Source organism: Poecilia mexicana, unplaced genomic scaffold (genome assembly GCF_051168715.1).
Source record: "Poecilia mexicana isolate PSO_F unplaced genomic scaffold, ASM5116871v1 scaffold_2, whole genome shotgun sequence".
NCBI classification, from domain to species: Eukaryota; Metazoa; Chordata; class Actinopteri; order Cyprinodontiformes; family Poeciliidae; genus Poecilia; species Poecilia mexicana.
This window is the reverse complement of record NW_028263371.1, coordinates 33,029,610-33,044,982: the sequence shown is the minus strand read 5'-3', so window position 1 is coordinate 33,044,982 and position 15,373 is coordinate 33,029,610. Positions and strand designations below refer to the sequence as shown.

The 15,373-nt window shown below is 39.5% G+C and overlaps 1 protein-coding gene across 1 annotated transcript in view; it reads left to right on the top strand.

Moving 5' to 3' along the window:
• Window positions 1-13,247, top strand: part of LOC106925659 (Krueppel-like factor 7) — a 43,614-nt gene extending 30,367 nt beyond the window's left edge. The window contains exons 3-4 of the mRNA XM_015000099.2: window positions 3,505-3,628; window positions 9,246-13,247. Of these exons, the coding sequence (XP_014855585.1) occupies window positions 3,505-3,628; window positions 9,246-9,297 (176 nt within the window). The 3' untranslated portion in view covers window positions 9,298-13,247. The remainder of the gene's footprint in view (window positions 1-3,504; window positions 3,629-9,245) is intronic.
• Window positions 13,248-15,373: the final 2,126 nt, after the last annotated feature.

Here is a 15,373-nt window from a genome sequence, read left to right as displayed (position 1 = left end):
TCATAATCTTCATTCAGTGTTTTCATTAAACTAATCCAAAGTTAACAGTAATATAATCTGATTATGGCTGAGTTGGGGCTAATCTGGATTATATGGAGCTGTCAGTCTAGAACGGCGTTGGTGAGAGGCAGCAGGAGCCGGCTGCGTTCGCCTGGTTGTCGGACGGTTTCTTAAGGGAGACGAGCGCCGTGGTGGTGGGGGGGCTTGTTGCCAGGCAACGTGAGCAGTGTATGGTTGGAGGAGTCAGTATTTGAGTGGCTGTGTACTGCTGCAGGCTGCCGCCCCGCCCCTCTCCTCCACCACCACTATCACCACCAAGCAACTGGCTCCGCGCTCTGCCAGCGCGCTCGCTAATTGGCCGGCGGCGTGGCGGTGTGCTGGTGCCAGATCCAGCCAGCTGCGCCGACTGCTGCCTCCTCGTGTTTCACCACCACCCCCCCACACACACACTCTCACACACGTACAGATGCGACGCACCCCTCCCCCTTGCAGACATTGCTAGGCAACACACACAGGCATCCCTGCCTCCTGGGGATTTCATTGGCCAGAGGCGGAAGGGGTCAGACCTGCTGAGGACCGGGTCCAGGGAACCGGACTAACTGCTGAGACCAAACCAAAGCGAACTGAATTACACCTAGCAAAACCTCGTCAGACACAGTGCCATGTTTATTAACAGTGAGGGTATTATATATTGGCAGGAATACTTTTGAATTGCTTTTACTCCATTTAATTTAATTTTTGTCAGCTGTTAAATTTTGCTTGATCTGAAGAATTCATGTCTGAAAAAGATGCAAACCAGATGTAATCTGTAAGGGGGAAAATACTTTATGAAAGGCACCATATGTAATGTATGTTCTACTGTTTGTAATTGAAAAGTGAAACGGTGTCCATAAATACATTTTAAAAGCTGACCTGTTTATGTTTGAAAACATTAAATTTGATCAAATATGCTATTCATTGTGGTTGTTTAGTGATTATTTGTAATCACTAAACTTTTTTGTGCATACAGTACTTTGTTTATCCATTATTAACCAATGTGGCAAAAACTCTTAAAATTTTACCTCAGAAATTCAAAGAGATGTTTCTGCAAATAGCAGAAGTGCAGAGTGAAGATGAATCTTTTCATCACTTGGAGATCATCTCCTCCTCAGTGGTCGGACCCCTGACCCCTCATTTCACACCTTTCTAACGTCTCTGAGTCCTGCTAATTAAGTGTTCCTCAACATGGCTTCTGGCTGATCCACAGTCCTTGAACCGAGCATACGTTGTGAGATCTGTTTCATCTTTAGATTTTTTGTGGCTTGCTTGGCGATTCTTGTTGATTCCCACTGAATTAGCAGCAGATGTTCCCTTTGACTTGTTTGCTTGGACATACTGTGCAAACATAGATTTTTCCTTTTCTTTTTTCTTTTTTTTGGGGGAATTTCTACATCCCGTGGTACCGATAATGCCGTAAAACAAGCGCCGTCTTTGAACAAGAGCTTGACAGCAGTTGATCCATCGATTGTGTCTCCTTTATGGTCACATTGGATGGATTAAGCCGGCGTTGGTGTGGAAAGGACTCAAGCTGTGCTGGTCAGTGTGTCTGGATTCAACCAGATGGGATGTGACTGATGCAGTTGACATCTTCGGAGCTGGACGCAGCTGGTGTATTGTGGCTTCCTTGCCATTATGTGACTGGCCTAATTATCACCACCCCCTCTTCTCCTCCTCCTTCTTCTTTCCCTGCCGGCATATCTGCAGCCTCCCCTGCCTTAATCCACTTCTGCGGCACTTCTCTCCTACTCACACTCATCTCACCTTCTCTTCCCAGACTCTCATCCACCTTAGCTCTAATCCCCCCACCCTCCCTTCTACCGCTCCACTTCTTGCAACCCCTTCTCTGCTCTTTTGCATGTTCAGCAAGATCGTAGACCAGTGGGAGCTTCTCCATTCCAGTTGAACATTTTGTTATATTTTCAGTCTCCTAAAAAAGGACAAACACACATACGATTATTTGTTTGCTTTTTCCAATGCACCTTGGCAGTAAGTTTTACATTGTTGGAACTATGTTCATTTCCCCATGAATGAATGAATGAATATACTTTATTAATCCCAGAGGGAAATTCACAAGAAATTTGTAAAGAAATGCCATTGCCGGTCAGTGACTATTGACTGGCACAGGCTATAAGATTGGATGTTTGAATACTGAAGGAAGAAGATGCATTGACAGTTTAACAATTCACTCCATTGACAAATGGGACCTTAGTAATGTGTGAAAGTCTGGCACTAGCCAGGTCACACACTGCCCTGGGATGATGTCTCATTCTTCAGCCAATGTATCTGAACTCAAGGCTATAAAATGTCTTAATTTGTTTAAAAAGTGTTGGCCTTAAACACATTAATCACAGGTTTCAAATGTTGTCATGGCAGGACTATTTCATCTTGTATATGGAGTTTAATTTCTTGCTTGACTCTTCTGTCAGGCAAAAGTAGCTGCTAACCCTAACCCTTTGCATAACTAGCACAAAGTTGCTGCCAAGAGCCTCAAACGGACCCCAAAAAGGTCAGTTTTTGCAATGCTTGATTGTGAGATTTATAGTTTTTTTTCTGTATTAAATTTCATTTAAGGTGCTGTCCTGAATAGTTACAAATTGGACTTGCGTAAGCCTGCAGATATCTACAACATCAGTTATGTTTCAGTCTTACTATTATGTAAACTTTGAGCGAACTTTTAAAATGTCACAAAACAGAAAAAAGAAAATGCGAATTTGGCACGGTTCAGAGCGGATCAACCGGGCTACGCGTAGCGTGAGTTCGTCAGATATTGATTCTACGCATGGCTGTGATAAACATGATGTAGCGGTTGCTAACTAGCATGGACCACACATTTCAAGTTGTAATTGTTCTGTCATGACAACTAGTACTGGCGATGGTTACATGCTGTCTGGAGATGTAGAGACAGAACAGCAATTGGAATGGGCGCCTACAGAACGTTTTCGGCAGATATATTTTCATATTCCATTAATGACTCAACTCTTTTTTGGAAAAACTAAAACCAGCTGAAGCGAGTATAAAAACTTTTTTTTGCAAAATAGAGGAAGCTATTTTAAATTCTACCGTTTCCATCAACCTCTTCTAAAGCAAGACTTCAGCAAAATGATGGAAACACATTTAATGACAAGTCTTGTTTTTTCCATTGAGAGGACTGGAAAAAACATTTTCATGTTTCCACCAAGCAGTTTGGTGGAAGCCAAACTGCTTCCACCAAAAGCTGTTTGGCACTGCCAGTTCTACACATTCGTAAATATAAAACCATTTAAGAGGGAACCAACTAGCTGTCTAACAGTGTATCAGGCATTGCCAAGATATATCAGCCAAACATAAATTTCCTTCTTTTTTGTGCTGAGTATATTTAACTGAAAGGAACCTGATATTTGCTGCTGTGGTTCATAACTAAATAAGAATATGATGGGTGATGAAAGTGGTGCTTATCTATATTTTTTCTTTACTTTCATGCTCCAGGTGAGAAGCCGTACAAGTGCTCATGGGAGGGCTGCGAGTGGCGATTCGCCAGGAGCGACGAGCTGACGAGGCACTACCGCAAACACACGGGTGCCAAGCCTTTTAAGTGCAACCACTGTGACAGGTCTGTCAAAACACAACTTTCCCTCCTTTCACGCCGCTTGATGTGTTTTTTCTCCCATTTTCCTGCTGTTATTCGTGTTTTCTGCAAAGTTTGCTACCAGATACTACTAACACACTCTAAACTGTTTTGGTTCTGACCCAGTTTGAAAGTGCGCTGGCAGGATTACTAATGTGTGCTTCTTTGAAACCTGCAAAGTCTTTCAGGGGAGAACCCAGAGAGTGCTCACTCTGCTTACATTTAGCCTGGTGCTGCATATTAATACTGGATTGAGCCTTGATATGGAGGCTGCTTTCAGATTGGAGCAAAAGTGCTAAAAGGTGTGGAATCAATTAATGCCATCACACAAAAGTCTATGACATATTAATCTTCTGTTTTGGACCTGTAAGGTGGAGTTTTTATAAGATCAGTCATCATTTACTGAAATTGTTTTACTTACCAAAACCAAAGGAGCACTACATTTTTCAAGCAGAAATGTATTTTTAAGCATTGCACCATTATTGCACCAAAATAGCCAATATGTTATTTTGCTTTTTTTTGTCATTATATCCAGACTGTGCTAATATACAATACATGTTGTGTTAATGCACTTTACAAGACAAAAAAGTCAGGTACTGAAGCACTGGTCCAGGGTTACTTTTCATAGCATTAACAAGACAGAAAAATCTCTGTTTTAATTTAAAGTCATTTTTTTATGGCTCCTCTGATATGAAGAATTTAAAGTGATAGGAAAGAAGCACAGTAATTACAGTGAGAAAGTGATTTTCATTGTCTTTAAAAATATTGTTTGTAAAATTTGTAAAATGTAAAAAATATATTTGACTTAAAATATACTCTAGATCTGGGCAGTAATTTAATATTAATTAAGTTTTAATTTTCTATAAGCACAGAAGTGTTTATATATAAAAACATGCTTTATGTATAAAAACATGTTTTTAGTTAGTAGAAAAAGAATTCCTGTAAGAAAAAAACACATTTTTGCAAGCCCCCAAATTATTTTACAGAACTTTAGTTTGGTAAAGTGGTAACTGTTACGGAGTAAAGCTTCTTCAAACAAGACGGAGGCTCGTATGTCTTTTATTGAACCTTTCTGTTCAGTTTTTATTGAAGAAAAAAATGGCGACAGCTGATAACGGCAACAGCTGTTCATAACCTAGCAACCAAAAATCAACAAAAGCAAGACAGTGACAAAACAGAACCAGATCCTGTTAAGCATTCTTCAAAATAAAAGACTTCCTCTATTCAAATAAATCATGTCTCACAGTTAAATATATTCCACTTCATCTTTGTAATTATATACAATCATGTTCAATACATTTAATAATAATCACCATGTAAATTATACTTAACATATAATTGTAAATCAGTCACTCATCATGCAAAATATACTGAACAACATATAAGTGTAAAAAAAATCATCACAACAGTAACGGAGGAGAAACTTTAACTTCAGTGACCAAAAAACTAATTTAAATAATATTTAAAAACACTGCAAGACAAGCATTTCATCGAAAAAGTTAACTGGATATCCAATTGGTTGCTGGTTCTTGAAGTAAAATGACAATAACTAGCCCAGAATATACTTGGAAACTGAGTTTACATACTCATTCAAAGTTTTACTGTATTTCTTCTTTACAAAAAGAATTGCTTAAGCTCTGAAATATAGATACAGACATATTATATATATTGTGACCTATATTATTACAAATAAAAAACATCTTCAGATTTTATAAAAGATTTTTGTAATTTCTTTTTGGCAAAATGTAATGTTTGAAAATACAAGGACTGGATGAAACTGATTTAAAATATTTTGAGAAAATTGTGCAAGGTTTTGTGTATATTTTTATGCATATCATGACCAAAATAACAAGGTACGATGGAGTATTAGGGGCAAGCTAAGGAAAACATTTTAATTACATAAATAAACTCATATGATATTATGCAACTTTATTCTTGTAAATGCATTTAATCTTTTTTTTTCTTAGTCTGGCCCTAATACTACATTGTAACAAAGAATGTTTTTATTTTTTTTATTATTATTATTATTATTTTTATTTGAACCGTCACCAAATTTCTTAATAAATAACTTATTTTAATGATATTTTGGTTTCTTTTTGCAGCATAGTTCCAGGTTGATCGTTCTGTAAATTATATACAACAATCTTAAGTTATTCATGAGGATGGAACTCAATGAAGATGTCATCCATTTGTCAAATGCGGCGTAAACTATCAACTGTATGGGAGCTTTTAAGTACAGCGACAGTGTGGAAATTGGACACAATGGAGGAAGTTAGTGAATATGGGACCTCTTGAATCATGCATAGGTTCATTATTAAAGGACAAAAAGAAATCCCTTCTCACCTGGGGTACTTTCCCTAATGTCGATAAGATTGGGGGGTCTTTGAGTGTGTGTTAATGAACAGCAGGCCAGACAGCGACAGCTAAATCAAGTCCCAGCTGGGTAGACTGTAAGTACAGTATTTCTCCCCACCACGAGCCCACCTCCACCCCCCGACACACCCTCACCCGCAGGCACACCCCTAATTTGGGCCCACCTCTGTCATGTGTCAGAAGGCATCCAGCCCTTCCAGCCTAAAGACCCAAACACACACATGCCCCCTGCTGAGATTAAAGAAGAGGGGAAACAGTGGAGACAAAAAAAAAGTCGAGGGGAAGATTGAGGATTGCAGGGGGTGTTGTGGGGTGAGACAGACCTACGGTGTGCCAGCTGGTGTCGTGCCCCCAAGTCGTGACTCATACTTCGCCATCTGTCTCCGAGAGTGTACACACACACTCACACACTCCTAATGACATACGAGAACAGTGATGAATGACTCCATAGCACTTTGTTCATTCCACGAGTGTGTATGAGTAAACACACACATAAAGGTAGGACAGAAAGTGGTGTGACATGGAGGTTCAACCTGTCTGTTTGGCAGACAGGACAAACTGTCTTAAAAACAATCAACAATTGAAGAGGTGGATATAATTTTCATGGTGAAGATCAAATAGGCATCTATTGTCTTTGGTTGCTTTACATTGATTCAGTTCAGCCATATTCACTTATTATAGCAGTAAATGCCCTTTGCCCTGCCACTTAACCACTACATGTAGTTTGCTTATGCTAGTAAGTGGGTAGGAGGGAGTACTAATAGTTTTTTGTGATGTAGAGAGGGCAAATTAGTTGGTCCCTCCTCACAATCATACCTACCTGTTACCATTTTATCCCCTCTAATTTTTTTTTCATACCATTGAACCCAACTTCTGTATATCAGTCAATATACTAAAGTCAGGTGTTTTAATGAATTCTGGAGATAAATATTAATATGCATCATTAGATAATTTTCCATAGTTTGGATATTACAGCCTGATTTCATGAGTTGGGGTTTGCTGGTGTAGATCCACAGTCATTCAGGACATGAATATCCTAAGTGTTTGAGTAGAAGGCAACAAGATTTCTCTCGATTCTTGAAGATGTTTCACCTCTCACCCAAAAAGCCTGTTAACTTCTGAACAATGGTTGGAAAAAGCAACCCTTGTTCAGGGTATAATTTGTAGTCTGAACAATCACACTAATAGAGCCATTAAGGTCCTAGAATGAATAATTAAGGAAATATAAGTCATTGGCCCCGCCCTCCATTTAGGTCAATACTTCTATTTTTCTCATTTGGTGCGCCAAACATATCCCTAACCCTGCTGCGTGACTTGTTTTGGTCACATTTCTGAAGGTGTGAAAAGCTGTTAAAACTCCTGGAGAGACGAGTCCAAGCTGCACTGTAGGTGTTGGAAAGATGAAACCTGAGGTCACCTCCTCCGTAATGTTGGTTTTTAATGATTAACATGGTGTAAAACAGTCTCTGTCTGACAGTTTTGTTAGGTTTAAAATGCAACAGAATGTTGTAATTGGAAAATGTCCTTTGTTTCTCAGATACTTTCTCCAAGAAAAATATTTCTGTTGATTTTAAGCCAAACAATGCTTAGTCTCCAGTAGACTGGTTGGAGCATTGTTCCTTGGGATGAAGATGGTGTCACGAAGGGAACCTACGGTCTCAAAGTGACATCTGATTCTGCAAATGCACCATGGGAGGTGTAAAGAGGACAGGCATTTTCCTGGAAGAAGTTCTTTTGTCTGACAGACAGATGAAGGCCCTCAGTCCAAATGGACGTCCGCTGCGGGATCTCAAGAAAAAAAACCCGAGATTATGATAGCGACAAACAGTGCCATGTGGAAAACATACCCAATAAGACTTCCTTGTCATGGCAAAAATTCTAGAAGCCATCAGAACCATTGAATCAGATGAATTTTGTTTCATCACTGAATGAAACCTTGTGCATGTATTCAATGGGGGAATGTTAACTTCAGTCAATGAAGACCTGAAATTTGATTTGGTCTTGGGCTGAAAGACTTGAGGGCAAAAAGTCTGAAACTTCGCCTGGATTTTCTCCTAAAAAAGAAATGAAAAACTCGATGCTGACTTTCTTTGCAAAAACTTGATACTTACTTTGGACTTGGGACCCATACAAGTCTGACTTGGGACTTAAGTCAGACTTGCCCTCTGACAAATTGAGATTTGACTGACTTACCTTTTAGAGACTTCACTTGGACTTGTCTCTCAAAGGCTTAAAAGTTGAAGTCAAAAATATTAGAATTGACTTTGAAAACTACTACTTCTACCATGTCTCTGATCTTTTTAAGCAAGAGGACTCAGTGTTGGCTAACAATGCACTGCCTTCTTGAAATGGGTGAAATGAGGAGGCCAAGGGGAAGTGGTAATGCAAATAAAATGATCAATAGTGAAATAAGACTCACCCTAAAAGAACTCTTCCTCTCAAATGTTTCTTACACACCAATTACCAAAGCAAACAGCTCCCTGTTATCTCTTACAAAGCAACCCTCTTATTTGGAAAGCACTTCTCATGGGAATGGAGCAGTTGTTTTCCTCTACAAACTCTCAGCGGAAGCATAGTTTATCCAGACATGCATATGAAAAAAAATGTAAGGGTCTGATAAAAGCTGCATAAATGTGTGTGTGTGTGTGTGTGTGTGTGTGTGTGTGTGCGTGCGTGTGTGTGTGCGTGTGTGTGTGTGGAAGCAGGCACAGGAATGAGCCAGCTGAAAGCCTTTATTATGTCAGTTTGTGGCAATCAGCTTGAAATCCTCATTTTCGCAAACATTTTTCAAAAACCCCTCGCTGATAACAAAAGACAAGAGCAATTTCATTTTTCACCGTGGAGCGACGCCCCAGCAATTCCACCAGGCTGGTTTTTTTAGATGAGAGGCTTCGAGCCGTCTAATTTAGCTGTCGTTTCCCTGCGCATGTTTTGCATGCCGCCTTTTATTCCCCTCCTCTCCTTCTCTTCCTCTCCCCCCAACACTGTTTCAACAGATCCATCTGCAGGCTCTCTAGTTATTCATGGCGCAGCTGAAGTCATTAGGAGTTCTGCTGAAAACGCTGATTATGAATTAGTTACACATATACTAATTGCGTGCGCATTAGCGGCTCAGCACTCACTAGCTAACAGCAACATTTAGCTCCATCTACAAAACAAACTTCTTCCTCATGCTTTAGTAACAAGCTAACAAGCTGTTCTCTGTTTTCTCCTCCTTCTTCGGCTGCAGGTGCTTCTCGCGGTCGGATCATTTGGCGCTGCACATGAAAAGACACATCTGAGGAGTCGGCGAGAGGTCAATGGGAGCGAAAGGAGGAGATGGACTATCGACAGCTGGAAACTAACAAGAGGAAGACGGAGAGGATGGATTTGGAAGACACTGGGAGGACCAGATAGGGTGCCTGATCATATGCAGAACTGAGCTCAAACCTTTTTGGTCCACTAATACAGAATGGCAACACCCTGTCTATGACTCTTCAAGGGGTTGGTGGAGGACGTCATGGCAGCTCTTTGTTTTCTTCATCCAATGAGTGATCAAGCCGCATCGCTCAACAATTGTACAGTCACACGTTTTCAACATTCCTACTCTTCAGAAATTCCACATATTCAAATAGATTTTCAGCATTCATCCTGTCAAACCCGCCACAGCCTTTAGAATCATTCTTAGAGTTTTGGGCAAACGCCAAATGGATCTTTCTGCTCTTCTGGCTTTGAAGTCCTCAGAGACGTGTTGCACCAATGTGTGGTTGTCTGTTGCACTGACTTACCCCCCACCCCAGATCAACTTCTGCTGAGACAAACTTATCGACTCTGGGAACGTCAGAGGAAACTGACCGTCTGGAGAGATGCAAGGCAGCTTTCGAAGAGTGTGTTTCCTTCTTGAGATCTTATCAGTTGTTGACAAAAACGGTTGCACAATTGACTCTTTCAACTTTTTGTAAAAACAAAAAAAAACAAGAAAAAACAAACAAAATAAGCGCTCCAATGTCCAAATGAAATACTGGCTTTCATGTGCCACCTGAGCACAAGTTTAAGCAGCTAGCCCACTGCGACAGCACACCGAACACAAAACGAGATCACTATGTATTTAAAGGCTATATTGTTTCTAAACAGATCCTGTTACTCTTTTGAAAAAGACCATTTTAAATAGACACCTCACAGGAGAAGAACTCACAGGAAATGGATGCAGCCAGTAGGAAAGAAAAGACGGATGCCTGAAATGATCTCTTTGGGCTTTGAGAGTGATTGGCACCAACCAAGCCGCTGGACTGAGACGGTCCAGCTCACATTCCTACAGAACTCTTCCAATTAAGCGTCTCTCTGACTTGACTTCAAATAAAAAAAATGTATTGGACATTTCTCTAAATTTGACTCTATGTACATCCAAGAAGATTTCTGCTGACTCCCTGACCAGCATGTATGTCGGAATGCTGATATTTCCCCCCGCAGGACTGAAGCTTAGGAAGGCACATTCAATCAATCAATTGGGCCCTGTCAGAGAAAATCAATGTGAATGTATCTGTTGCAATCCTGGCCATTTTTGCAAGACCCATTAAAACACTGGAGGATGGTGGTGGAGACCATACTAGACACTGTTTCTGTTCTTTTTCACATTAGGGAAAAATGACTGGACTTGGAGAAACTGGCTGGTCACAGCTGGTAGCTTTTGACATTTTAACGGCTCTCATGGACCAGCATGAGTGCAGATTTTCAGTGGGTGGCTAAAATGGGTTAGGGGAGGGTGGATCTGCTCAGTCAGCAATGGTAACTGCCCCATCAGCTTATGTAACTATGGCAGAGTGAAACCCACACGCACAACTAGTCAAACATCCACACCAGGATGTTTAGCATTTATATTGTGTAACATGGCCGTTGTCATGTCAAAGAGAAACAACTAAAATCTGATTCTTAGATGTCTTAAATTCACAGATGCATTTGAGATGGACATAAGATTGCACACAAGCTTGGATGTCAATTGATTAGCTTTGATTTTGCTGTTTTATTGCCTTGAAGGAAAAGTCTTCAGAGTAAAATGTCTGCATCAGAGTTACAGCTCTAAATATATGTGTTGGGGGGGTGAAGCTGAAATAAGTCACACAATCCTGATCTAGAAAACCAAACTTTAGAGTTTTTGATGGGACAAAGAAGACTGAAAATCTTAAAGCACAAATTTTCCAGCTAACACCAGCTGTCTTGAAGAAAGGCCAAATTATGAAAATGTTTAGTCCAAAAACCTTTGATTACAGGACAATTGCTTGAGCCGTCTTAGAAAAATCTCATTGTCTAACTGTTCCAATTAGTTTTAAAAGATAACACTGTTTAAGGTGTCCAATGTATAGTCAGGAGTTGAGGAAGGTAGGATGAGCAGAGTTGGTAAGTGTTTGTGAAGTGGGGAACAGCAGAAGCAGCACTACAACAAAACTTACTAGTTCTTGTGGTTGATGTGTAGCAGATTATATTGAGCGCGGTGGCCATCTTGCAAAAACTCTGAAATGACCATTTTACAAATCCACTGCACAGATTACCACATAAAACACTTTTTTGCTAATTGTAGTTTCAAATTTTACTCCAAACGTTAGAAACCTTAGCAAAAAGTGCAGCCGACTCATGAAAGAAAACTATTCTAAACTGGCAGAAACTAGCAATGCCGTTCAACATGATAGCTTTGTTTGATGAGCATCCCTTTTCAAGCTGATTGAAGGTTTGTCACAAGGTTTACTTTTTATTTGGCTAACATGACTTAGAATAAAGTATGCCAGCCTGCAGTTTGGAGTTTTGAGTGGCGCTAATGTAGGCGGAGCTACATGATTTGGCACGCCCTTTACTAGTCCTACCCAGTCCCAGCTAAGAAACATTCACGGACAAACAATTCACATTCACAGTTTCAAAAACTATAAAAGTGACATATTTTACTCTGGAGATTTTGAAAAACAACTAACTTATTTATTAATTTATGTATTTTTTGTTAAGTCTTTAAGGCCATCCAAGCTGCATTTTCTTCATCATATGTGCAAAAACATGACTCTTCCAATAAAGCGAAGAGCGTAAACATTTCAAATTTCAAGCAGATTTGCTGTAATGTAATTTTCTGACTGTACATGAAAGAGGAAACGAAGAATGGCAGTTTCACCTTTTCTAAGGTGACTCCTGACCACTGATGGCAGCTCTATGTGTGTGTTTCAGTATTTAAGTTCGATATGCTTCTATTGAATGAATCTGTGTGTTTATATATAAGCTGGAGACTGTTCCGCATCGATTGAAATTGTGGATTTAAACAAGAACATTGGGGGGGATTTCATGTTTGTTTGCTTGACTTTCTTTGAATTTTTAACAAGAAGCTGATCTGAAATGTTAGCCCGCCTCTTTTTGGGCAGCTGACGAAAACAAAATTGTTCTCCAGGAGTCGTAGGAAACTGAAATCTCGAAATGTGAATGTGTTTTCTGGGGGGGGGGTTGAAAATAACAAGTCTTCATGTCGTCTGTGAGGATGCGTTTACGTTCCGTGTCATCTTAATGATTGATTCAGTTCTGCTGTGCCTGTGTGTTCTTCGTCTGTGTTTTTTGCACTCTGACTTTTTTTTTCTTTCGAGAGAAAAAAAAATCACTTGCATATCTGATGTTTTTGTTTATCTGTCTACAGTCCTAACAACCATGCTCTACCATGATCACAAAGTCTGTACAGTAGGGGTTTTTTAGCACAATATCCACACACCGCCGCTGAGACTCTGTAAACACTTTTCACCAACACCTATAGACGCATTCTCTGCTCATTCCTCGTATTTTTCACTGATTTAAAAAAAAAAATTCTTTCATTTGAGACTGCAGCTCGAGCTTTTTCTGCAGAATGTGTGGGGGTTACATACATTACTATGTGTGACACCACCTCCGTTTCCACCAGGTCTGAATTTTAAATCAAACGCACCTCCCCTTTTTCTACCAGCACACTCTCTTTTCCCTCCATTTTCCCCGACACGATCCCTTTTCCCTCTCTATTGTCCTTCTGTTTGTGTTCCTCTGTACAAAGTGTTTCAAATTTATCATTTGTATATTATGACGTATGAGTACGATAATGTTCTTTATTATGGAAAAATGAGAAAGATTTATTTTTGTTACCGGTTTGTTTCATAATTCCTTTTTTAAATTGGTATTGTAATATCTCTATGCAAGGAAACTGTTCGGTGAATCGTTTTTATTTAAGAATGTAATTATGTGTAATAAATGGTAGAAGCAGTTTGGCATGGAGTATTCCTGCTTCTTCGGCTGGTCTGTTCCCCCGAGCGACAATGCCCACCTAATCACCCATCTTCACCCTGGATATTTTCCCCCGATTTCTTATCGAGTCTCAATCAAGGAGCCCATTCAGCGTGCTAACAAAGACCGACCACGTTGCTTTTTCTTCTCACTGACCAACACATTCCTTTTTTTTTTTTTTTTTTGCATTTTTAGAGGTCTGGCCACAAGTTTGAGAGCTAAACATGAACACATGAACACAGACGAGTCAAAAGGAGGATGGGGAAATTTAATTTACACCCTCCTGTTTCTGCTAAGCCCAAGAGGAATGAAAAGAACGGCTGATTTATCTCCGTTTTCGATCAAACGCAGGAAATAAGCCGGAATACCTTCGGTTTGCTTCGGTGCACGCTCTCGTTGTCTCCCTCCAAGGGAGCTACAGCGTGTTAATTACATCTGTTACCAACCAAGGTGATGACTTATCCACTATTCCTGCCTTTTGACCATGACTAACTGATAAAAGGGTAATCGAATAACTAATAGCTAATTAGGGAGTAATTACTCCCTGGTAAATGGCCCTATGCAGTGTATTAATTCTCCTTGGGTCTGGCAGTGAGAAACTCCCATAAGGTTTTTTGTTTCATTTAATGCTCCCTAATTGAAATGGGCACCCTCATCAAGAAGCTTACATGTATCTGTCGAACTTAATGTACTTTTATCTGTAATTACAGACAGACTGCATATTATCTACCTCCCTACATCGTCTGCGTGAGGCTGCAGAGGCCCCATTATGACACAAAGAACCATGAAGCCATTTTTCAGTAAAGGCCACGTGTCGTAGGAACGCTTTTAGAGCGTCATTGTCTTCTGGTGCGATGGACGACAGCGGGAATGTGAGTTTACAGACAAGCTCACTGGTTTGGATCTGGGAACTGTTGGCAAGCTTCAACAGTTTGTAGTTTAGACAAACCGGTAATCTGTAACTGTTTTGTAATTGAAGTGGATGGAGCGAACTGGAGAGCAATGCAACACCTAACAGAAGACAAAGTATAAGAGAATCCTACTACGGTTTCCTCTTTTGTCCCTGAGATGAAGCCCGAACCGTTTGGTAGCAAAGAATCTACATCAGCTATTCTCTACAAGGTAGGACAAACTGGGATGCCAATGAACAAAACTTAAATTCAAATGATCCTAAAATATATCTGTTCCTTTCACAGATTAATCCCACTTGCTCTGCAATCCAGTCCAGGTTTCTTCTGATTGAGTTCCTTTATCTACAGACGAAGAATTACTATTTCTTGCCAAGAAAAAATTACTTTACTTAAAGTCAAACTTAGTTTCATAGTCACACCAATGAGTTATTCCATATTTATTGCATTACTCATGCAAAAGCAATCACTGATTTTTCCATTAGTTGTATTTAAAAACATCATAAATCCTTTCAGGAGTGAATTTACTCGCCAGACTTTATGAAAAGTAGTAATATGGCAGTTGAAAAGGTAATTAGCTGATCCGATCCTCTGATAGTTAAAACTCACAACATGATAAAGAAGCACCTACTAATATCATGCTTATGATAGCTACTGCTTTACTAAGCTAAAGGTATCCATCCATAAGTCAAGCAGGGTAATGCAGTTAAAGAATAGTGCAAATTCAGTGCACCAGCTTTGATGTTTGATCAAAATCGACACTTTTTATTTTAAACTACTAAAAATTTTTAGGTGCGATGCAAAGTACTCGTTTTAATTACCACACTTTTTGCGTTCTCTAAAATTTCTTAGGATATTTGTCCAGAAATTTACTGGAAAGCAGCTTTTGGTGCAACAAAAAAATAAAAAATAAAAATAAACGCTTTTATGTTTATTTATTAAACAATTTAAATGTCTCCTCAAATCCTGTATGACTTTCTTATAAAAAGGCAAACGTGGAAGAACAAGTTCACACTGTTTGACTCTATGACTACACAAACCCTTTTCTTCTAAAACGGATTATTTTTTTATTAAAAAATTGTACGTTTACAAATGTCTTAGTTTATTGTTAGACAAATAAAAAAAATCTAAATCAGTAGTTTGGAGTGAACATTTTTTTCAATCCAAACTACAGCCTGACTTTACCTCAACACCTACA